The sequence below is a fragment of the Melitaea cinxia genome, chromosome 1 (assembly GCF_905220565.1).
Source record: "Melitaea cinxia chromosome 1, ilMelCinx1.1, whole genome shotgun sequence".
NCBI classification, from domain to species: domain Eukaryota; kingdom Metazoa; phylum Arthropoda; class Insecta; order Lepidoptera; family Nymphalidae; genus Melitaea; species Melitaea cinxia.
The window spans coordinates 15,496,197-15,521,753 of record NC_059394.1 but is presented as its reverse complement, the minus strand read 5'-3'; the positions used below and the strand labels follow the sequence as shown (position 1 = coordinate 15,521,753).

At 32.3% G+C, this 25,557-nt stretch overlaps 1 protein-coding gene across 1 annotated transcript in view; it reads right to left on the bottom strand.

Moving 5' to 3' along the window:
• LOC123654276 (monocarboxylate transporter 9-like) overlaps nucleotides 1-14,574 on the bottom strand; it is a 29,501-nt gene extending 14,927 nt beyond the window's left edge. Inside the window, exons 1-2 of the mRNA XM_045590191.1 lie at nucleotides 14,455-14,574; nucleotides 358-484 (exon numbers count right to left, since the gene is read on the bottom strand). Coding sequence (XP_045446147.1) covers nucleotides 358-484; nucleotides 14,455-14,574 — 247 coding nt within the window. The remainder of the gene's footprint in view (nucleotides 1-357; nucleotides 485-14,454) is intronic.
• Between the last annotated feature and the right edge of the window lie 10,983 nt (nucleotides 14,575-25,557).

Genomic DNA, 25,557 nt, shown 5'->3' with positions numbered 1-25,557 from the left:
GTTATTATTATTACATTATTTAAAGTTATCTTAGAATAAGGAACCTACGTGGAAAGATAACCTACCTATTAAGTTTCAAAGATTGAGACTTGACTGAGTTGACAAAAAAAAAATTATAAAAAATATATAAAAGCATTTTTTGACGTTTTTTAAATAACGTATGTTTATATATATTAAAAAAATATAAGATATTTTTGTTTATAAATTTTTATATTTAATATTTATACATAGATATCCGCATTTTATACAAAGGAATGTCTACGTTTGTGATATTTTTATCACAAGTAAAATGTTTAAGCTGTCTTAACGGTAGATTGACGTTGTTTACTCAAGTTAGCGTACTAACTAAACACTCACCAGCTATCGCTACTGTGACCTGGAACACACCGAATACAACCGTAACGGCACCCGTTCCAACTCCTAAGTCATCCAGAAAGTCGTTATATATGAACCCGAAGACCGGCTGATGAGCTGTGCCAGCGATCTAAAACAAAGAAAGGAAGTTGTAAGTTAATGAAGAATCTAAGTAATAGAATTAAGCTTTATAATCTTTTTTGGATGTACTGTTTGTGTTGTTAATGACATTTCAATTAATGAGTATTATTTTAATGACTTTTTTTTATTTTGGGATATTTGAGTTCGATAGCCAGCAGAGTATTTTTATTTTTTATTTTTAAACGATTTAGGTTTAAGAAATAGGTTTACTACTTTTGCCCTGTTATAACTACGTACACAATGTATTATTCTCGGCATTTGATTTCAAACTTTTCTTATCAATTGTCTTAAGAATTAATAAGTTACCCAACGGATATGTAAGTTAAGATAAATCTTCAATAGAATGCACAGTACCTACCCGCTTAACTTTAACAGTATTAAAACCTAAAGCTGAGTATAGACAAGGATTGACATGTATTAAACAACGATTGAGGTATGACATAACAGGAATAAACCTTGCTCATAATCTGGAAGCATCGATCGTCGTCGGAAGGATTGGCTGGAGAGGTACGCTTTGCATAAGATGTAAGCTAGCTTAATAATACTTATCTCAAGTAGTGAAGTACTTCTGTGATGAGTGAGGTAACCAGAGCCTTTGAAGAAGCGCTGTTTTAATATTAGGGGTAGAGTCGGTTACATACTCGTTATGCTCTTGATATATTACACGCATCCATAAACTATGGTGATCGCTTACCATAAGGAAGACCGCACAAGCGTAAGACCCGCTTTACGGCTGTTACGATCCGCCGTCGGGCTGTTCTAGTGATATGAAAAAATGTTCCATTTTTTTATATCTAAAATGCTACTAAAACGAGCATACTACACGACTAAACAATGAACGCAGTGGTTAACTCCTTATTATATGTTATTTAGCGAACAAACTAGCAAATTTATATGACATTATATTAACCATGAAAAAGAAGGCGTGTAAAATTTCTATTTCTCTTCGACATTGATTCGATATGATTTCGATATATTCATCCCTTTCATCAAATTGAATAACAACATGTATTTTCTTAGCTTTCAAAAGGTTAAAACTTTTTTAAACCTTAACTGTATTTTTTCGCAAAATGTTTTGCACTCTAAAAATAAATTGTTATTAATAAATATTATAGGTAAGTGGACGCGGCGATTATTTCGATAATGGCATCTGTTATTAATAGATAGGTTTTTTACATACATACATGCTCGATAAAATTATTTAGTCCACATTCGTATTTAGACTACGAACAAGTTATAAAGACCACTGATATATTAAACTATGCGAGGTCAATACACTATACATATTAAATTATGCGTACATTATTATTATAATAATATGCAAGATATATATATATATATATATATATACGTATTATATTTTATATATACGATTATCTTACTGGTATTTTTATACATACGCATAAATGAAACAATTTTTATAGTCAACGGAAAATTTTCGTTGACTGATTATAATTAAATATATACCAAAATTATGGTGTATATAAAAAACTAGCATATACTTTATTAATACATATTTTTTAACCAATAACCTAACTGGGTAAAACTAAAAGGTAAAGTAATATTTATAAGATCAAAAGCAGTCCAGAAATGAAGGATAAGGCACAATTGTCTACGAAACGTCACCTCCCCCTTCCATTCCCTTTTAAGGGTAGAATTTTTAACAAAAACTGAAACACGTGTTCATTCATTTTTAATTAGTAGTCCAGAAATAAAATTTGATGTTTTTAGTTTTAAAAATGACTAATTTCTTATTTAAACTTTCAATCCCTATTTCCTCCGTTTAAAGGTAGACCAGACAACCAGACCTACCAAATAGCGTTTTCTTTTGTTTTGCAATAATAAAAGTTATAAATGTGGTGTAATGTAAATCGATGACTATAATCAAAATCAATAAATTAAGATCTCTTAATTCTTAATTAATTATATATTCTTAATTACATTTATGGATCGTTTCATGAAGAATGCGTATAACTATAACCCGTATAATAAATATAAGCCGTGCCTATCTATATTGATAATAATTGATTGAGATTGGCACAGTTATCTGTTGTACTCTTGCGGGGCTACCTCTAAAGGTACTTATCCGACGGCGGAAATTGAGTCTCGCAACTCTTTCGTTTTTCGGAAGAGAACTTGCGAGTGGCGTGGCCTCACGATAACAGGTCGCTTCTCGTTCTCAGAGGGGGCCCTGGTGGCCCAACCGAGCGGTCCTTCCAACAGGATTATGTGTCCAAAGACCGAGGCATCATGGTTGTATGAACAAGCGAACGGCGCACCATTAAGGTGGAGCCGTTGTCGATGGATTTTAGTGGGTTTTCCGGCGCTTAATCGGCAAGTCCCTAATAACCGCAGCTTGGCGGCAGTATGTGTAAATGCATTTTCCAACGTAAGAAAAATAATAATCTGTGCTTACAAGCGATTGTGTTTAATTCCCGAATATTTGTTTAGGACATAATTATAAATATTGTTGTTTTTTTTCATGTTTCTTGTCTATTTCCATACTTCTGAAGGATTGGGGACTATTGAGTATACTTAGCAATATTATACGAGTACATGAAATATTGTGATTTTGAATTATACCATTTTTTTTTTCGTATTATCATTGAAATTTAATTTCCATATATATCGAGTTCAATAAAAGCAGGATGACGTTTCTATTATATCTGTGTGTCTGTTTTAACCATCTCCCCAAAAGATAGTTCACAGCTAAAAAATACTGTTTTCAAGCAGTGTTGTGTTCCTGTGGTGAATAAGGTGACCAGAGTTCCTACGGTAATTGGTTACTACCAGGCGAACCGTGCGCTTGTTTGCCGACCTAGTCATATATAAAAAAAGATAGAAATATAAGATTAGAAATTGATCCTGCAGTATTCGATTGCAACATTTAAAATATTTATATTATTATTTTATAAATAATCTTTAAATATAAATAATAAATAATTTGCTTCATCGGTACGAAGGTTGAATATATTATTTAAAGAAGACGGAACCTTTTTTAAATATAAAAACCTGTTATAAAAATCAATGTTGTTGTTTACAATCTTTAATTTGTTCTAGTTTGCTTCACCTTGCTACCACATAGCATGAATAGATATGGCCTGCTTTTTCGATATGTCAAAAGTTTCCATTTGCCGTGTTGCTTGTCGACAACTTTGAAAAAAAATGGCATAAACAAAAGTGAACTAACTAAAATATATTTTCTTTAAATACGTTTACAATATATTTACATCATAAAAAAATATTCAATTTATTCAATAAAACATTTAAGGATTACCAATTGAAAAATTCAATATTTTTTAAATTAAAATTGTGCTCCAAAGAATTATTTTTATATTATGCAAGATTACAAAAACTGATTAAGATGTAGCAAAAGTTAACCATTTTTATCATTTTTGATTAGGGTTATCATATCAAAAATTTTAAATCTATAAATATTTGACTATTGTGTACATGTATCAAAATTTCCAACCAAACACGCTGCATTATTCACAAATAAAAAATAAGTACAAAATAAAAAAATAAATATAAACCCACCTTTACCAACGGTATTCTTTGATTATTTTAGAACGTAAAGGTTATGGTTCATTAGTAAATAAATTAAAAGTTACAGAGAGAGAGCGAGATTTACCTATGTAGATAAACAAATAAATTGCATTATTATTGAAATTTTTCAAACTAAGTAAATACTAGTACTTAAATCTAATAGATATATATATATAGGGCGCAAAATCTGAGCACAGCAACGATCGTATTAGCCACGTACAATTCAATAAATTAACAAAATTAGTAAGGTTATCTACTCGTCCAACATCGAACGCTGCAGTTCACTAACATATCGGTCTACTTCCAAATTGAAACTTGCCTAACCAATGTTTTAGAACCCCAAAACGGAGTTCGATGTTCCAAAATGAAGCCCTACAGCTGACAACCATACTAATAATTATCTGCACCACATAAACCGTTTACTATACTATTTTGTCAGTGCAATCGTGCTGTGGATACCGCAAATCCGAGATGCAATGCTCGTTAGGCTGTGATCAATGTAATAGACATGGATATCTAACGCTTTATCGTCTCACCATGATCTCGGTAATAATATCGTACGCGATTTTTTTTCAAAATAGGTATAATACTGTGAACCTGATTGAAGTGTGGAAGTGTAACAGGTATTTGAATAACTTTGTAGTATATTTAGGCCTATCGTTAAGGTGTATTCACACACAAAATTCTTATGCTGCTGCATGCTTAATTATAATTAACTCGGAATCCTCCTTCTGCCACCACCAGTAATTTTACGTAGCTCATCGGTCCAGCGGGCCGGAATCACATGAGATGATATTAACATATCTTTGCGATATCATCAATTTGCAAACTAGAAAGTGTGTAAATCAGTGATTGTGACTATTGTATATCGCTTCAGCCAGGAATATCCCACTGCTGGGCATATACCTTTTTCCCCATAGAGGATCATAGCTTAGTCCACCGCGCTGCTCCAATGCGTGCTGGTGGATATATTCCCTACTATGAGTAACGATCGCTATCAGGTGTACATGATAACAACCGGGACCGACTGTTTAACGTGCTCTCCGAGGCACGACGGGGAGACTCACAAGGACTGCACAAACACCAAGACGCAACCGTCAGCGCAACAGCCACAATTCAGTTCTGTGACCGTTGCGCCAACGCGTCGCGCTATAATGCTTACAGTAACTATATTTTTTTGATCGTTACAATGCTCTTTGTATTCTGCAGTAATAAAAAATCGAATAACGTTGGGAAATGTGCTTGAAATTTATGTACTGTATCATCGGTTTTTACGTCTTAAACAATTAAAATTAGTCATCAATGGTTCCTTTTTACCTGACTTTAAAAAAATGAGGAGATTATTAATTAGACTATATTTTTTGTGTGTTACCTCGTAACTTTTTATTGAGTGTACCGATTTTGATGATTTGTTTAAATCGAAATCTAGTGTTTGTCTCAAGTGGTATAATTTAAATTTGTTCGAGATCTAACTAATAATGTTTGGCGTAAATTAATATCGGTTTTTTTTTCGTACGTGAGTAACACAATCTTATTAAAATGGTTATAGTAAGTATTTTCTGATAAATTTGAAACATGCCATGCGGCGAAGTTTTAGCGCTAGGGTCCTGTTTGCTCCCTTTTGCTATAGAATTTTTAAAATAGCCTGCTTGTTAAGAGAATTAACCTACAATTTCATTTTGATGGGCGTTCAATCAAAGGTCTTGACCCTTAAATTAAGGAACCTTGAGCTAAAAATTTTGATGTCGGATAAATTACAACAACAAACAAAAGTATTTAACAGGACTTTCTTTACCGTGAAGATATTTTTATAACGTTTCTCCGTCCATACAAAATTTGATGTCTTTAGAAAAGCTGGTCTTGAAAAATAGCATTCTCATTAATTTACGTCAGTTATAAAAATCTTATTACTATAGATATATTATTTATATTTGAGAATTACATTTTTATAAATAAAGCAATATTAGACAGATACACGAAAAGAAAAAAAAGAATCTTAATTTAAATAAAAAATTATGATTATTGCGTAGTAGTTTTTTCTAGTACTTTGTATCTATAGATCGTAACTATTGTGATTCGTAAACTGCCAACTAAAGGTTAAAAAAATAATCGTTTTGCTATATAATTATGAATACGTGAAGCAAAAACTTTGTACCCCTTTTTACGAAAATTGCGCGGACGGAGGAGTATGAAATTTCGCACCCTTATAGTTAGTAGAGGAGTGCATATTGCTAATATTTTTTTTAATTATGCATAAAAGTACATTAAATCAATAAAAAAAATATTACACACACCGCCATTTATTTGAGACAAACACGCATATGTACTCCTTATTATTATAGAAGTACAGTGACAAGAAACCTTAATAATATTCAAACTTATAATTTAAATTATTTAAGGTCGATTTTCGACCACTGAGCGGCCACTAGTTGAGCGTTTAGTTTATTTCGTCCAAATAAATAGCAAAGTAATAATAAAATTCTCACATAATTAGATACTATTAAAGTTAAAAGGCAATTCGTGTCTGTTCACGATTTTGTCAGAAAACAGATAAAACGAAAAAACACATATTTATGAGTGTCTGTATATTTTTATTAGTCTTTGGTTTTGCAGCTAATGTATAACTTCATACGAGTTATTAGAAATTTTGTTAATTCTTTAAATAAATGATAATACTTTTAAGAACAACATTACAATAAAAAAAATCTTTGGATATTTATGGGAATTCCGTGAATATGCAATATATATTTAAATTTAATTGGCATATAATTTAATCAAAACACATGAGTTCACGTTATTTTTGGCGTAAACTTGTGGAGGCCTATCTCCAGCAGTGGACTGTATAGGCTGTAATGATGATAATTTAATCAACTCTCTGTTCTGATTTCGTATATTTACTGCGTGTACTGATTTGAGACCCGATTCTTAAACATATAACAAAATGAGATAAGTTAACAAAAGTATATTATATAAATATGTCTTTTATAATTATGTTACGAAAAAAATGACTTTAATTATATCGACAAGTAATCCAACGTAGGTAGACGAAAAATTGTTAAGCAAAAACGGGTTATCAAATATAACTCAAAAAGATTCCGATCAAGCATCAGCTTTTCATTAAAACAAGAATCATCAAAATCGGTACGCCAAGAAGTTGTGCGATATAATACAACGTAGGTAATAATACCTACATAGATACAATAGATACAACTCGAAAAGTACTTTTCAGATCTCGATTTAATTTAAATAGAACCAAATTACATACACCATTCGATTAAAACATCATCGAAATCGGTCCACCCAGTCAAAACTTCAGAGGTAACATACATTAAAAAAAATACAGTCGAATTGAGAACCTCCTCCCTCTTTGGAAGTCAGTTAAAAAAACTTTGCCTTAAACTTTAAATAAATCCTAATTTTAAACATGATATATGCTAGGAAAGATGGAAGAGACACTTTGATCTTTGTAAATTATTTTTGCTCCCATTTAAATTTAAACGAGGCCTGACGGGTACTTGTTGTGTTATCCCTAATAAAGCCTCTTTTAATTGAATATTTGTTTGACTACCTACGTTGTATTAGTTATGGTTTTTGAACACACAAAGTTAAATAATAACTATGCCGCTAATAAATTCTTCTGAACAATTATACGATTAAACTTCTTTTTTACATGCTTGATGTTTCAACAACTGATTGGTTGATATTCGTTGCTTTTGCTTTACACCAATGCATGGTATTTTTTACATAGCATAAAATTCTTTTTATTGCAATCATCATTACTTGTTAATATAACCTTCCGGAGGCTTTATCTTGTAATCATAAAACCTCTGAAATCTTACATTTATTATACACAGACAGAAGAATTATGTATATCAACGAATATAAGATGCGTAATTATCTTACTTATATATAATGTACAAGTAGATACAGTCGGTTGAGATTATAATTACGAAATTGTTTTCTTTTTTATTAATATATTAATACTAGCTGACCCGGCGAACTTCGTATCGCCTAACACAAACTTTATCGTATGGTATTAAAGTTCAAATTGACTTTTAAGTATTATCACAAATCTTTTGTATGGGAGTATAGAAAAGTGTTGTTTTTAAATTTTTTTTTTAGAATTTTTCTCTCCGTAAGAACCATCCTCGTACTTCAAGGAACATTTTAAAAAAAGAATTAGCGAAATCGGTCCAACCGTTCTCGAGTTTTGCGCTTAGCAACACATTTTGCGATTCATTTTTATATATAAGATTGATGACCTTAACTTCTCAATTGCTTCAATACATTTTATATTTGAGCGTGAATAATGATGATGTGCTTTGTATTACTAGTAAATCTTAATTATTACGTAATAATAATTAAATACTTTGATAAATAGTTTAATAATATACATATATACATTCTACTTAACACGTGTATAAATTCCAAGAATTATAAAAAAATGTAGTGTCGATTCGTTATTACGTACTTCGCTCCACTTACTATATTACTTTGCTTTAAACTCTATATATACATATATAATATACCTATACTCTATTCATCTATTAATAAGCGCATATCAATATACTTTTTTTTGTATTTACTTGTCATACACTTGTTTACTTGTACTTGTTACTTGTTTACTTGTTACTTGTAATTCTGACTCGGTGTATGATTACATACACCGAGTCAGAATTACAAGTAACGAGTAAGAATTATTGAAAAAATAATTTGTATATTATTTTTTACGATTTCTTCAAGTATTCCATTTCTAAAAAAACATTTCTGACATACATTCTAAAATATTCTCAAAAGTTTCAATTCGATCCATAGTAAAACAGGACTATCGTGAATAAAGCATCAGGTTGGTAGTTTAGAGACAGTTACGTCTGCACGGTTGCTCAATTTAGAGGTAATAATAATTTATTTCCACACTTTAATTGTGTACGTTCAATTTTAAACGCGTTTTACTCGAGACATTTTTTTTTAATTAGAAAAAAAAATTGAATTAAATTATATCCTTTTTTAATTTTTTATCTATATTCCAATACCCACATTTAACGTGTGCATGAATAAAAGGAAAATATTGTATAAATTGTGATGTCATTCAAGACTGAGGTTTTAATTGAAGCAATAATAACGATACCGAGATACGTACGATTACATGTAATGTTATAACGCCTAATTTCATAAAAATAAAATGTATGTTGTAATTTTATTCGCCTCATATAAAGATTCATATTCATGCTCTTATATATAACACTAGCCGACCCGTGCCCACTTCATTGGGCGTTAATTATTTTTGTGATGCATATATATAGTAAAGTTTTCATCTCGCTCGCACATCTCCGACTTGATTTACATATACTATTGTTTTTCACTGTGTTTCACACACAAATAGTGTGGCTTTTTGTTAGTGAAAGAATTTTCATGATCGGGTCAGTATTTGCGAAGATTACCCCCTACAAACAAACAAAGTTAGAAACTTTACCTCTTTATAATATTAAGTATAGATAAGAGCATGAGTACGAATCTTTGTAGTATAAGACCACCTTTTGTACGTGTCAATATTTTCTTTTTCGGTGTAAATTTTTTTCTCTGTTAGGTACAATAAAGAGTATTTGTATTTGCAAATGTATGTATACACGGCACATATACTAAATAACATTTTTTTATAATTTTTGTCTGTCTGTCCGGCTTATCTCTGAAACGGCTGGCACGTTTTTAATGGGGCTTTCTCTGGTAGATAGCCTATGTAATAAGGAGTAACTTACGCTACTTTTATTTTAGAAATTTATTTATATTATACCTCTGTGAACTGGACAATATTTTATTGTTAAAAAATTATTGTTAAATTCCACGCGGACGAAGTCGCGGGTACAGCTAGTTAATACATATATTTAACAAAAAAAGCGAGGAGAGTCGGAACGGAGATAAGTTAAAACAGCGCAAATTCTCGGAATCTAAAAACGCTATTATGGCTAATTTGTCACTGCCGCCACCCGCCAGCCATCTCAGTGGTCGTTAACGCGTCAAAATCGACATTTTCGCCGTGATTAAATATTACGTAAATAATCGATAAAGTAATTTTTTATCATCATATTAAATTTAGCTCAATTTCTTTTAATTAGCTAATAGCTATATAATATTGTGTCTGGGTTGGCGGGTTGTGGTCTGGGTGTTTGTGCAGTCCTTGTGGGTCTCCCCACCGTGCCTCGGAGAGCACGTTAAGCCGTCGGTCCCGGTTATTATCATGTACACCTGATAGCGGTCGTTACTCATAGTAGGGAATATACCCGCCAACCCGCTTTGGAGCAGCGTGGTGGATTAAGCTCTGATCCTTCTCCTACATGGGGAAAGAGGCCTATGCCCAGTAGTAGGATATTACAGGCTGAAGCGTATATAATCTTAACAGTTCTATGATTTTTTCTAAGATTTAAAAAGTAATAAGCTTTGGAATTACTGTGTTATCTTACGAAGTTATATCAGCTCAAACCTAACAACACAACCAGTATGTTTCAATCCAACTCGTTTGCGTTTTTCTTTAGATTCGAGTTTTATTTTGAGTTTTTTTTTTTTTTTTTTTTTAATATTACGCTCAGGGCTTAGGGTAAACTTATCATAAAAATATATGATATTCCAGGAAATGGTTATACTTTCTTTGACGTGGCGGTAAACGTAAGGATGTGACGGCACGCATCCATGGCATGTGAAACAAAGTCAGCAGTTGTCTTCAAGTTGACTTTATATAGGTAGAAAGGAAATAGTGGCACCATTTGTCGTGCCATTTGTTAGATAATTAAACAAGGTTTCATTTAATTTACATTACATATTATCGTTAATCTTTAAAGTTACGGGTCATACTGTAAAAAAACTATTTCAAATCTCTTCGGTCTCTCTTACTCTTTCAGCTAACTTATTTTGATACTTGAGAAAATATACTATAACTCCGTAAAAAAAAATTAGCATATTGTTTCTCGCGTAGTAAATAATCTAATATATAGAATTCTCGTGTCGCGGTGTTTGTAGTTAAACTCCTCCGAACCGATTCTCATGAAATTTTGTGTGCATATTGGCTACGTCTGAGAATCGAACAGCATCTACTTTTCATCCCCCTAAATGTTAAGGGTAGTCCACCCCTAATTTTTTTTTAATTTTTTTGTGAAAAATTTATTTTTTATTTTATTATGATTTTGCGCTAAAAATACATACAACCCTAAATTTTCACCCTTCTACCACCAACCCCTATTTTTAAATAGCGTTTAGCGGCAAGACAACGTTTGCCGAGTCAGCTAGTAATCTATATAATCCTTAATGTATATTTTTAAAGTAAGTATATAAATGATTCACTTTCGTGACTGCACTAACAAGTGGTGAATGAACTCTGTAAAATTGTTTTAGTTTTCATGGAAAAATTTCGTTATTAATAAAGGTTCAAAACATCATACATTAAAAAGTATAAAAAGATGGTATAGTAAATTAATAAGCAAACAAATTGTTTGTTAGTTTTACCCAAAAAGATATTTTAATATGCTTATTTTAGTTTACACTATTTTCCTTATCTATAATGTCTAATTTTAATAAGGAAAATTTTTGCATATATCAGTGTGTGTTTGTTTGTTATAGTACATATTTTTATACAATTAGGTCGGCAAACAAGCGTATTATTCATCTGATGGTTAACTGTTACCCTAGCTTATAGACGCCTGCAACACCAGAAGCATCGCAAGCTCTTTGCCGATTTTACCCCTAATCGCAAAAGATCTGGTCACTTTAATCATCGCTCCCCCAGGAGCTCTGGTCACCTTACTCACCAACAGGAACAAAACACTACTTTTAAACAGTATTATTTAATTGTGATCTTTTGTAAGACCGAGGTACTTCCGCAGTTGGGCTCTAGATTTTGAGCAGGATATTTCCTCTTGATACCTGCCTCAGTTCATACATATAATAGATTTAAGTATTCGGTTTTATTATTTTGCTCTTTATATCGTTAGATGTAGGGATAGAATGTACAAGTATGTATGTGTATGATCAAGTATATAATTATAATTATCTATTCATGAATGTATTTATTGCTTTACTGTAGTGATTTATAGTTATTTTATTATCTTCCAATGCCTCTTTTTTAATATATATATCTTCCTTGTTTCGAAATTTGACAAACTCCAAACGCTTGGTCTTGGGTGCTGTGTGGCTACGGCACTAAAGAATTTAGCCACCCCCTCTCTTCCCGTGGGTGTCGTAAGAGGCGACTAAGGGATAACAAGGTTCCACAACCACCTTGGAACTTAAGAAGCCGACCGATGGCGGGATAACCATCCAACTGCTGGCTTTGAAGTACACAGGCCGAAGACGGGCAGCAGCGTCTTCGGTGCGACAAAGCCAGTACTGCGGTCACCAACCCGCCTGCCTAGCGTGGTGACTATGGGTAAAACACATGAGTTCACGTTATTTTTGGCGTAAACTTGTGGAGGCCTATGTCCAGCAGTGGACTGTGATAGGCTGAAATGATGAAACGCTTGGTCTTGTACGTCCTAAGGTTGACTGATAGACGATGCTTTATGTATGGTGCGAAAGAGCAATAATAAATACATAAATAAACACGGTGTATTTTTTAAATGGAATAAACCGAACGTTTGAAATAATAAACACTCATGATTATAACATTATTTCTGCTTGTGGATTCGGTATTGCACACGAGATACAGTTTCATACCTACTGGCCATATATCACATGTCAAGTATATGAATAATAAGAGGGATCGATCGTGTTGCAACGTGACGATCCAGTAGACAGCACTATATATATCGGGGTTTCATTTCGGATTTAGCAAGAAATTTGTGTTTTAATTTTTGTTATCCATTTTAATTTTGTGTTTGTATTTCGTCAAATAATACCAAGAGGTTTGAAACGAACACTAAGTATTCCTAAGTGTCTTTTATCAATATTATATTTTTATTTTATAAAATTTTAACATTATAATACTTCAGATTTCAAAACATTATTCTATTTATTTTCCTTCGCTTAATCTTTTGAGAAACACTTTGAAGCATATATTTTAATTTTATTTAGCTGGGAATAAAATAAAATGTAAAGATCACGTGAACTGACAAAAAACCTTACATGTTTAATGATAAAGTTATAAAATAAAATAAAAATTCGTTCTAGAATTGCTTGTTTATACTAATATTGTTTTTTGGATTTATATATCCAACATCATAATTATTATGGAACATTATTGTCCCTCAGTTCGTTTGTTTGTAAAAGATATATTTTATTTTAAAATGTAATAGAAATAATATCTTGCAATGTGTAATAGTAGCGTTTGTAATAAAATATAATAGATCTTAAAATTTAATGATTTTAGATCATAAAAAAGTAAAAAAAAAAACAATCGTTATGTGCGTGTTTTACGCGTACTTTTTGTTGTTTTAGCTATTCACATGACTGTGTTTAATGAAATATGAAATGAGGTTAAAATTGATACAGGCATTTTTTTTGCGGAACATAATCAATAGGGCTTATGTTAACATTTTTAACCTTTTCAATATATGTCTTAAATTAAAAGCAATGAGTACTAGAATGAATGACTTAAATATTTCAAATATAAGTGAGTGCAAAATTTAATGTAAATATCTTTTTTCCTAAGCAAAAATGTTTATTTTATGTTGAATAAAGTAAATATTTTTAAAGGTTAATCCATGCAAATAACATGTCACATTACGCTTCTTAGATATGTATATTTTTAGGCTTACATTTATATATATTTAGGATGAAATTATTGTGTGGCTACGTAAATTTTTAACTATAATCGTTACAGTAATTTCTTCACTTTTGGCTGTCTGAGTGATCGTTCAAATATCAATAAATACTGAACTGACTTTGTAGGAACTCAGTATAAATATGTCAGTAATAATTTATTTAGGCTATAAAATATCGCACTGTGACCTATTTAGCCAGACTAGTAACAATATTAAATACGGATAAAGCGTGCGCGGTTCAACAAGGCAAAACGAATTCTTTTAACTTTTGGAGTAATAGATATATAAAATTGGTCATTATAACATTTCCTATATGTATAAGTGTTCAAGAGTTCCTATTTAGTTAATATAAATTAATTTTTATGCATATTTTTTTTTTATATTTAAATTTAAATTTTTTTATTTATCACTCTGGAGTAAGTAACTATTTATAAACTTATTATAAGTTAAGTGTAATTAGGGACGGAAGTTGCAAATGACATTTATGTTAAATAAATTATATAAAACCATCATTAATAATATCAACAAATAAGTATTAAAAAAAAACTAGGCAAGACCAAAAAAGTTCATGTGACAAGATGCTACCAACATTCAATAAAAATGTAAAATGGGATATATATAAAAGATGATTAAATTATAGTAATAAAATAATATAAAATTTACTCACAAAAATAACCGAGAGGCCAACGCAAACCACATAGCCCCATCCGCCTTCTGGAGGCACCATCTCATATTTCTTCTCATCTCTATCACAGCTTCCCAGGCTACTTTTACCTTGCGAACTCATTTTACTTAACGCTTCGACGAATAAACAGTGTCTAAGAATCAATTACGGCAACCTTTCTTTATAAAACAATCTCCGGTGGTGGTTTCATAGATCTAATAATAATGCTCCAAAGTTGTTAACATAAGGATTAAACTATATAGCATTTAATGAGGATACGCAGCATCAGATAGTAAACAGAAAATAATGGATTTCCCAAACGTAAAACAACAAACAACTGATAAAACTATGAAATATTTTTGTTAGCACAGCATCGTGCGCCGTCTCACAATGATCGAATCACACTAAGCTGTCTTCGTAAATATAGCGAATTATTTTATTTAATATATTAAAAATCGATCTTGTACTCAGATACGCGTCTCTCGTATGGATTAACTTCACTTCGACTGTGAAGATTATAATTATATTATAATTTTCAATGTCAGCTTTCGAATCGAATGTGTTGACCGAAGATTTTACAACCTTCCGAACGCTACGTCATCTATTCCCATTCATGTAATCGTGACACATTTAACGATAATTTGATACAATTATTTTAAACGCTATATGATACATTCTTCCATTAGTCGCTTTTAGAATGCACCAGCAAATAATCTATAGAAGTTAGTAGTGTAATAAAATTTTAAAATATTAAAACAATGTCAGGTGTATATTAAAAAGTACAGGTCACTTTTTGCAAAAATTAAATGTAAAATGTCTAGCCTAGTCATATTTACCATTTAAAAGCATATATTTCGACTAGATGAGTCGCGTGGTTTTATGTGTGTCGACGTCCTTGCTTACGCTCCGTTGTTATTTTCCAGTTTGATAGAATACCTATAAAAAACAAGAACACTTTCCTTAATAACCTAGATTTCAAATGCATAAAACAATTAGAATCAGGCAGGCAGGCAGTAGGCGTGTCCTGAGATTTACAACACGATTTGGCAAAGAAATAAACAAATTATTCTGCTTCGTTACTTTTGTTTAGGTTACAGGCTATTAGTTTTTACAGAATCATTATAATTTTATTTAATTAAATAAAAAATACTAGCAATACCTGTGCGAATAATTCGCACTAAATAACTGAAAAATTTACCGACCATCAATCATGTTGACGTTGTTTCAAAATTAAAGCCGTCAGATGGCAGCATTGCTGTATTGTCTCAATGTATATCTATATATATAATTTTTATAATTTATTAATTTACAAAAACAAAAGCAATAATACATTTTTTTAGTTGCGGATGCCGGTAGAACAAGCATGTATAATTATGTGGAGTAATTGTAAGGTTTTTTCTAAAAAAAGGAGGCAAACATCTTACCTTAGCGTATTAATATATATGATAATTAATTTTATCTGTATTTAATTTTTTTTTTATATATATTTTTTATGATTAAAATATTTACAGTTAGAAGTTATGTGAAAACACATAAAAAAATGCTGTCGAATTGATAGGCTCCGCTTTTTTTTTCGTAGTCGGTCAAAAGGGTTTTACAAGTATGACGCTGTCGCTTTTTCGTTTGTGAATAAATAATAATAAATAAACATCTTATAACATACACACACACACATAAACACGGTCGTCTGTTCCTAAGGAAAGCAACTTATTGCTTGTGTTATGAGGTAATAGCCGATTGTTAAAGCAATTTTTTTTTATATATTTACATAGAAATAATACATATATAAATATTTAAATACACATATTACACCCAGACTCAGGCGGAACCTGCAGCCGGCGGAACAGAAACAGGGTCACTACAAACTGCGCCATCGGGCTAGTCGTATGAATGAATGTGTGTGTCTAATCACAATTATCAAATTCTCTAGTTATAAACAGTTTTTAACAAATTTCACAGCTTTAATTGGTTTGAGATTTTATAACTGGTTATTGGAATAGATATCTGTTGACTATCATTAAAAATAAAATAGTAGTCCTTATCTAGTGCTGCATTACCACCTGCAATGAAAAAAAATCATCTTTCTTTGCTAGCAGAGGATTGTACGTATTTCGATTAAAAGGAATGGCAACAAAATATTGGTTATAGATTATCATCACTTTTTTTTAACAATTAAATATAATCAAGAGATACTAAAATTTTTAACAAATTTATTTTTAAAATGCTTGCGTGTCTACTGTAATGACATGTTCAGGAAATGAATAACTTGAACGCAAGTTAAAGGCTTTAAGAGTGTATATATTTATATATGTATTAAAATAATTTTTTCTTCAAATAAATCATTTTAACAGAGTTCATCGCTTCAGCCTGTAATATCCCACTACTGGGCATAAGCCTCTTTCCTCGTGTAGGAGAAGGATCAGAGCTTAATCCACCACGCTGCTCCAATGCGGGTTGGCGGATATATTCCCTACTATGAGTAACGATCGCTATCAGGTGTACATGATAACAACCGGGTCCGACGGCTTAACCTGTGCTCCGAGGCACGGTGGGGAGACCCGCTAGGACTGCCCAAACACCCAGACCACGGCAAACACCTGTATGGCCAATACAAAATGTTTGTCATGTGCGGAGATTTAACCCGCAACAGGTACAATCCATGGCTGTGACCGCTGCACCAACAGAATTCATTTTTTTTTATATATTTAAAATTTGAAAAAATAAAGAGCCATTGTAAAGATTAATAACTTAATTACTACGGAAACAGTATATAGCACGGATTCGTACTAATCGTTCTAAATAATAAATAAATGTCTTATTTACCTAATCACTAGTCTTTATCTTGTCCTGCTCGTTAAAATTGAAAGAAATTATATAAAAAATATAAATGTATCTATACCAGTATTTATATGCGTAGTGTGTGTACATATTATTATGTAATGTGTTCTGTAATATTTTGTATAGTTAATATATTTTTAATATGTATAATATGTATGTATATGTATGCAGGTATGTGTGTATATTTGGTCTTCTTCCTGTTTTCTTCATTTTAATTCTCTACACCTTTTCCGCTTTTTTCACATTATCTTCTCCAAGCTGGTAGTCTGGCTGGTAGTCTGGGTCGCTGATAAGAGATCGATCAATAAGACCGCCTGTTGTACATTTCTTTTTGTGAATCGTTTTGTAAATTGTAAACTTCTTTTTATGTGTACAATAAAGAGTAAATTAAATTAAATTAAATTAAATCATTTTCCAAACGTTTTCGCAATTTCCTGCGCGATCGATACGATTTTTTTTGTGTAAACAGGTTTTTAAAATTGGTTAAAAAAAATATATAAATATATGGTTTACAATTTTTTACTCTATTTTTTTAAACAATAATATTTTCCCATTTTCAATCTATACTTTTGAATTATATATTACTAGATTATAATGTGAATACCGCTAAGTATTATTTTGAAATATTTAATTTCCTGATTGAAAATATTAGTAACATTACATACATAATTGTGTTTGCTCGCAAACGAAAAAAAAAACCGACTTCAATTACATTGACGAGTAATACAACGTAGATCGACGAAAAAATAGTCAAGTAACGACGCGTTATCAAAGATTACTCAAAAATTAGTTATCAGACCTCGATAAAATTTATATGTAACCACATAATAAACATCAGCTTTTGATTAAATTAAAAATTATCAAAATCGGTACACCCAGTAAAAAGTTATTGCGGATTTTCGAGAGTTTCCCTCGATTTCTCTGGGATTCCATCATCAGATCCTGGTTTCCTTATCATGGTACTAAACTAGGGATATCCTCTTTCTAACAAAAAAAGAATTATCAAAATCGGTACATTCAGTAGAAAGTTATGCGGTATAATACAACGTAGGTCGACGAAAAAAGCGTCAAGTAAAAACGCATTATTAGATATAACTCAAAAAGTAGTTGTTAGATCTCAAATAAATTTAAATGGGACCAATTGGCACACACCACCTTTCGATTAAACAAAATTTGTCGAAATCGGTCTACCCGGTCAAAAGTTCTGATGTAACATACATAAAAAAAAAAAAAAAAAAAAATACAGTCGAATTGAGAACCTCCTCCTTTTTTGGAAGTCGGTTAAAAATAGCTGTTGACCACGATTTGGTTTGAATATTAAACATATAAATTAACTCAATTTAACAAAAAAAAAAAAAACAGTGTTCATTCTGAAGCTTATTTGCTTTAGGATCTTTAATGATTGAACTAAATGTGAAGATTGTATACCTATATTTGTACCTATTTGTTATCATCTTAAGTGATTTATCTTGTTTCTCACTTGGCGACAATTGTTGATTACTATTTATTAATAATTATTCTAAACAAGGTTTTGTCACTTATAGGTGAAGGATAAAAAATATATATACATGTAATCGTATGCAACAAACTGTCTGACATTGAAAGCGATATAAATCAAGTTTATATCTGTCACATGTTTTTACACGCAGACTTTTTGTACAATGGTGTGAACTTCTCCAAAAAACATGTTATTCAATTACTATTATATCAGTCTGGATGTTGTTTAAGTTACGTCATCTACGTATATCGTTAATGCAATGTTCACAGTTAAATACGCCAACAAGCCTCTCAAAGTCCTTGCCAATATAGAGTTCTTTCGATTACATCCTCTTGCCCTCCAGGGGTTGGCAGCAGGTTGGCTGCTTGCAATTTTCGTAATTTTTAAACACTAATCAGTATGCAATTTCTACGCAAACCGTCTATTTTTTTACACATCTTTTATAATTTCATCAATTATGCTTGGCCCCTACATAACTTGTTGGAAATTAAACTGTTCGTGAACAAAACCAATTGTTTTTTTTTTTTTTTTATACAGAAACCGAGCTTTAGACTGAATTCAAGAAAAGGACGAGGTTATCAATTCGACTGTAATTTTTTATGTATTTCCTAAGCGCTTTTTACTGGGCGTACCGAAAGCTGATGCTTGTAATGTGGTCTCATTACTCTAATACATTTTTGTCTCTCTACGCCATTTTCAAGACTTGTGTGTTTTGTTGGCCTTCCTCAGAATGTTAATAACCATAAACTTTGTTTTTTTAATTTCATTAGATTCATCCTAGAACGAAATTAAATTTTGACAATTAACTATGTTACTAGTATTGATAATTATTTCAATAAATTTATTCTTCCTTAAAAAATACAATAATAATAATCTTTACTGTTTCCTATTGCAATTCTTATGAATCTTGCGTTGTTGCATTGTCAGTATTGCCTACATTAATATAGTTTTTGCATATTATTATTACAATTCTATTGTTATTTACTTCATGTTTTGTATAGTATTATATTTAATAGTATTCTATCACAATCAGATTAAATGATTGCGATACTTTTTCCCCCTACTTAACTATGGAACATTATTTGTGAAATTATTATCTATTTTTTAAATTATTATATATTTTATAATAATACAGCTATTAATATTTTTGAAATTATATATACATCTGTGAAAGAAGTTAAAAACAGTACTTTCTTAATAAGTCATTAACAGTTCATGGTGTCTTTTCAACCTACATAAAAAAGAGGAGGTTTTTTATTCGACTGTATCTTACCTCATAGTTTTTTACTGGATGTACCGATTTTGATGTTCCTTCTTAGTCAAAAGCCAGTGCTTGTCATTTACTCTCATTTAAATTTGAACGAAATTTGACAAGTAGTATTGATGACGTTCTCATCTTATTACTTGTCGATGTAAATTGATGTTTTTTTTTTTATATTAGGGGTGTTTTATTTTAGAATTACACAAGTTTAAATCATAATATAAAAAGATTTTTTTTTATATCAATGAATCGGGATTTATTGCATAGAAAATTTTATGACATTAATGTTCAAATATGATTTCGGCCATGGGGCCACCACGGCTGGCGCGTTTAAGCGCAATCTAGAACACCAATTTTCACAAACATGTCGAGGTATTTGCGGCCGTATTTTGCCAACAACTCTTCGGATGTTGATTTCCAGATGTTCAATTGTCTCTGGTTTTTGTGACGTGTATTTGACGTTAAAAAGTAAATTTATATAATCTCAAAGAAAATAATCCAATGCAGTTAAATCACACGATCTAGGTGGCTAATTAATTGGACAATTACGTGAAATTATTCTTTCGTCAAAGTTTCTTTAATCAAATCAATAGTAGCACGCGCTGTGTGGCACATGGCTTCATCCAGTTGCAACCACATATAACCAAGATTAATGCCAGCCAATTAAGGTACGAAAAAAATTCTAATCATGTCCCTATACCGTTGACAGTAGCATTTCGACCATCATCGTATGAAGACATATGTACCAATGACTCCGCCAGCCCATAAAACGCACCAAACTGTAATTTTCTGTGGATGTAATGATGTTTCTACAAAATATTGTGGATTATCCTCAAATGCGACAATTATGCTTATTATACCGAAAATTAGGCTCCATCGGAGAGCAAAATTTTGAATTAAAATTCAATATTCATATCAATTTTGCTTCAGTATATTCACTGCATTGGCCGATTGTTGCTTGGCTTTAATTCATGCATTAGTTAAATTTTGAAATATTTTAAGCCAAGATCCTTTCGTAAAATCTTCCAAAGTGGCAGGATAAACCCCAGCTGCTGAGAATGGCGGTGAATTTATTGGAATTATTTGGATCTTTTTCAATGCTTTTCTGTTCAGTTCAGTGCTCACAGTTTTCATTTCACGCGATTATCATTATCATTAAGAGTAAACGTGTTCCGAAAACGATCCATTGTTATTTGAATTTGCCGCTCTAAAGGACGAATACGTACGCCATAAAATGTATAAGTTTGACGAAAAGGACAATTATTTTGATTAAACATTTCAATAATTTGCAAACATCACTCTGGCGTAAGTCTATCTATAAAAATAAAATATCAACCCAAACTAAACAAAAAGCTACTACCAGCTATTAAATGGGTTGTCAAATACAGCGGTGTTGCCAACTCAAAGTTTTAATTCTCTAAAAAAATACCTATTATCTTACCTATCTTAAATGAGAAACTAATTCACTTTGAAATTCAAAATATTATATCACAACTTAAAAACATTTATATGTTCATACGTATACATAAAATGTAGACAAAATATGGGGCACAAAATTGAGTTTTAGAATGATTAACCGATTTGTGCACTGTACTAAATGTTGACAACAATTTTTATTTTTTTTATAAAAGTTTTTATTTTTGATCCTGATTGTTTTAAAAATACGCGTCAACGTTGTATCGTCTTGACTGAATTGAGCGACAGTGCTGCCAACCACAAGACACCGCATCAAACTTCTTTTTTCGTCTGTATTAACTTACTATCTTTGACAAATGTCGCTATTAAATAACTTAATTTTTATAAAATTGTTACATTACATGACCATATCGATACGTGACTTTTGTTTAAAATATCTGGTCTAAAATCTTCCTTATAATCGTTCAAAATTTGTTACAATATGTCAGTCGTCCGGAATTGTTAAGTAAAAAAAGCTTTCATTGCTGCTTCAGCCAAAAGTAAAACTTACTTGTGTATTTCAATGATTTTCAGAGATACATATTAGTTACACAAAAAGATAGGGTAAGATGTCAATTCGGTCATTTGGACATAAAAGATTTGAACAATGAAACTAGTAGTGTATCACGCCGAACAATCTTTTTCGTGTATCCTTCATTCTACATAACATTGGCGAAATCATCTGTGCCGTCTTGGTACTATTGGTACTAATGGCTATATGGTCAACTTAAACCTTAAACGATATCAGTTCAGTTCTTCTTGATATATTTATCCTTTTTCCTGTTTTATATTATAGAAACTCTTGCAGAGCTCTGCAAGAGTTGCCTTGCGTTTTCCTGTAAAATATAAGTTAAATGCAATAAATAAATAAAAGTTTGTGTGTACAAGCGCACGCGCGTGTGCGTGTGTGTATGTGTGTAAAAAAGACAATGTAATATAAAAATACCATCAGCGTCGAGCCACGTCCTAGCTTTACTAGGCACTAGGCAGTCACAGGACTGATCTAAATTTTTAAGTTATAATCGTCTGTAGTATAAGCGTAATGTATGATGTTAATAAAAGGTAAATAAAAATACGCCTGGTCGGAATTTTATTATATTTATGTATATAACATCAAATTGAAAAATATTTGTTTCATTCAGCAAGGATGCACCAGATATGATACAAATCTGATTCAATAAACCGTAAGATTATAGTTGTTTTATTGCACTGCTAATCATATTTTCTTGGGTTTTCTTTTCCTTAGATAAAAGATAGAGAAATAATTAATTTTATGGACAAAGGTGCTACAATACATTCACAAATAGAATTAGTAACTAGTTGATAGTTGCAACAACGTCAACCGCACTGGTGGAAACCAATCAATATTACAAAAATTACTGAGAATAATCCTTTAACATTTTCAATTTATATAACGCATTTTAATATATAATACCGCTATTACTATTGTAAATCTTTATTATTAATAATATTGCATACCATTAAAGTATACAAATATAAAGATAAAAATCTTTTAACTGACCTGATCCGAGGTCATTTGCATTGCTAACAAAACGGTAAGCAATAGTTGACGTATTGCGACTACAGGAAAAAAAATCCTAAAAGAACATAATTGTGTTTCTTCACAAAAGCAAAAGAAACACACATTAGTTTGCATCAATAATATAATGTAAGAACGACCTTGCGACTCTGTTATGTCAGAACTACGCATTCGCCAAACTGAGGTTTTGAGAGTACTCCGTAACTTGGACGTGAATAAGGCTAGTGGTCCTGACGGGATACCAGCAAGAGTACTTAAACACTGTGCTCCTGAGTTGTCTCCTATTCTCACGCGCTTGTACCGCCTCTCTCTAAAATCCGCTCAAGTTCCTAAAGCATGGAAGATTGCTAACGTACAACCTGTACCTAAAAAAGGTAGTCGTGCCGACCCGGCTAACTATAGACCTATCGCGATCACCTCCATACTGTGTAAAAGTTTGGAGCGTATACTGAATGAAAAGCTCCTAGCATACCTCCAGTTGAATGACCTCCTGTCGGACCAGCAATACGGTTTCCGCCGTAACAGGTCCACGGGGGATCTTTTAGTGTACGCCTCGCACATCTGGGGCGAAGCCTTGGACAAGCACGGAGAAGCGCTAGCTGTCTCACTTGATGTATCGAAGGCATTTGACCGGGTCTGGCATGAGAGCCTATTGAGCAAGCTTTCAGCTTACGGAATACCCCCGAGCTTGTGTGACTGGATATCAGATTTCCTGAGTGGACGATCATTTCGGGTGGTCTTAGATGGCTCCTCGTCTGAGTTGATGGCGGTTAATGCCGGTGTCCCTCAGGGATCAGTTCTCTCTGCAACCCTCTTCTTGATTCACATAAATGACCTCCTCAGGCCCGGTATCTTTGGATACGCGGATGACAGCACTGTTACGGAGAGATACGTGTCCGGTCCCCGAGCTGGTGGGGCTGAAACTCATGAGCATAGAGAGGCCCTGGTTGAACGCATGAATTTGGCTTTGAAACCGGTATCCGATTGGGGTGACGCCAACCTAGTCAAATTTAATGCTTCCAAAACACAAGCGTGTCTTTTCACTGCTAAACGGAGTCCATTCTCATTAGCCCCAACTTTCCGGGGTGTATCTGTTCCGATCACCGATAGTATTGATCTTCTAGGCATAAATATTTCGTCTAATATGAACTTCGGACAATGCATAGAATCCAAGGCAAAAATTGCTGGTAAGAAACTTGGTATCCTCAATAAAATCAGGCAGTACTTCACACCGGAACAGCTTCTTACTCTCTACCAAGCACAAGTTCGATCGTGTATGGAGTACTGCAGCCACTTATGGGATGGCTCTGCCAAGTACCAGCTCGCTGCTTTGGATTCTGTGGATCGACGCGCCAGAAGACTCATCGGTGACAAATCGCTGGTTCGCTCTAGACTTCAAAGTCTCGAACATCGGCGCAAGGTTGCCTGTTTGTCGGTATTTTACAGGTTATATTTCGGAGAGTGTGCTCTAGAACTATACAATTTGGTTCCACCATCACCTTTCTACCACCGAACCACAAGGCATCGCATGAATCTGCACCGCTATGTGGTTGAAATCCCACGATCTCGCACTAAACGATTTGCTTCCTCGTTCCTAATACGCACCGCTAAAATTTGGAATGCCCTTCCGGCCTCCGTTTTTCCAACGAACTATAACTTGGGTATCTTTAAATCAAGAGTGAATAGGCATCTTCTAGGCAAGCGCGCACCACCTTAGGCTGCATCTTCACTTGACTTCAGGTGAGATCGCAGTCAAGCGCTAGTCTATATATTAAAAAAAAAAAAAAAAAAAAGAAGGAAAATTATTCCAAAATATTTGATATTATTTGAACGGGATATTCATGTTTATTATTTTAGACTGTCACACGAGTCTCGTGATCAAGACATTCGAAATCAATGTCGAGATATCGAGCTCCGCAAAGCGAAAATAATAAATATGGTAAATATCCCGTTTTCGAGTAATTTTCCTAATAGAAGTAACCATGTTAATCTATAATCTTATATAATGTAAGAATTCGAAATAATAATCAAGTTACGCATCATTAATGATAACTCAAAGAGTACTCGTCGGGTATCGATCAAATTTAAATGGAATCACATTTTAGCACCAGTGATTGAGCGGTGATTCATTTTTATCTATGTAGATCAGTGTTTCCCAAAGTGGGCGATAACGTCCCATTGTGGGCGCTGCAGTACTAAAGGAGCGGTTAGAGACCTAGAAAAAAATTGGTGCCGTTGTGGTGGCTTGGGGGGCGATTTGTCATTTAATCTATAAGGACTCTCGGCTACAATTTGTGAACATCAACTAATATTCATCAAAAGATTGCTCAAAGGGGGCACTATAAAATAATTTATTCTCTTAGTGGGCAGTAGACAAAATAAGTTTGGGAACCCCTGGTGTAGATAATATATTAAGTATCTGTAACAATTTATCAGTTGTTTATCTTTGAACCGACTTCAAAAATGAAAGAGGTTCTCAATCCAACTGTATTTCTAATGAGTGTTACTTCATAA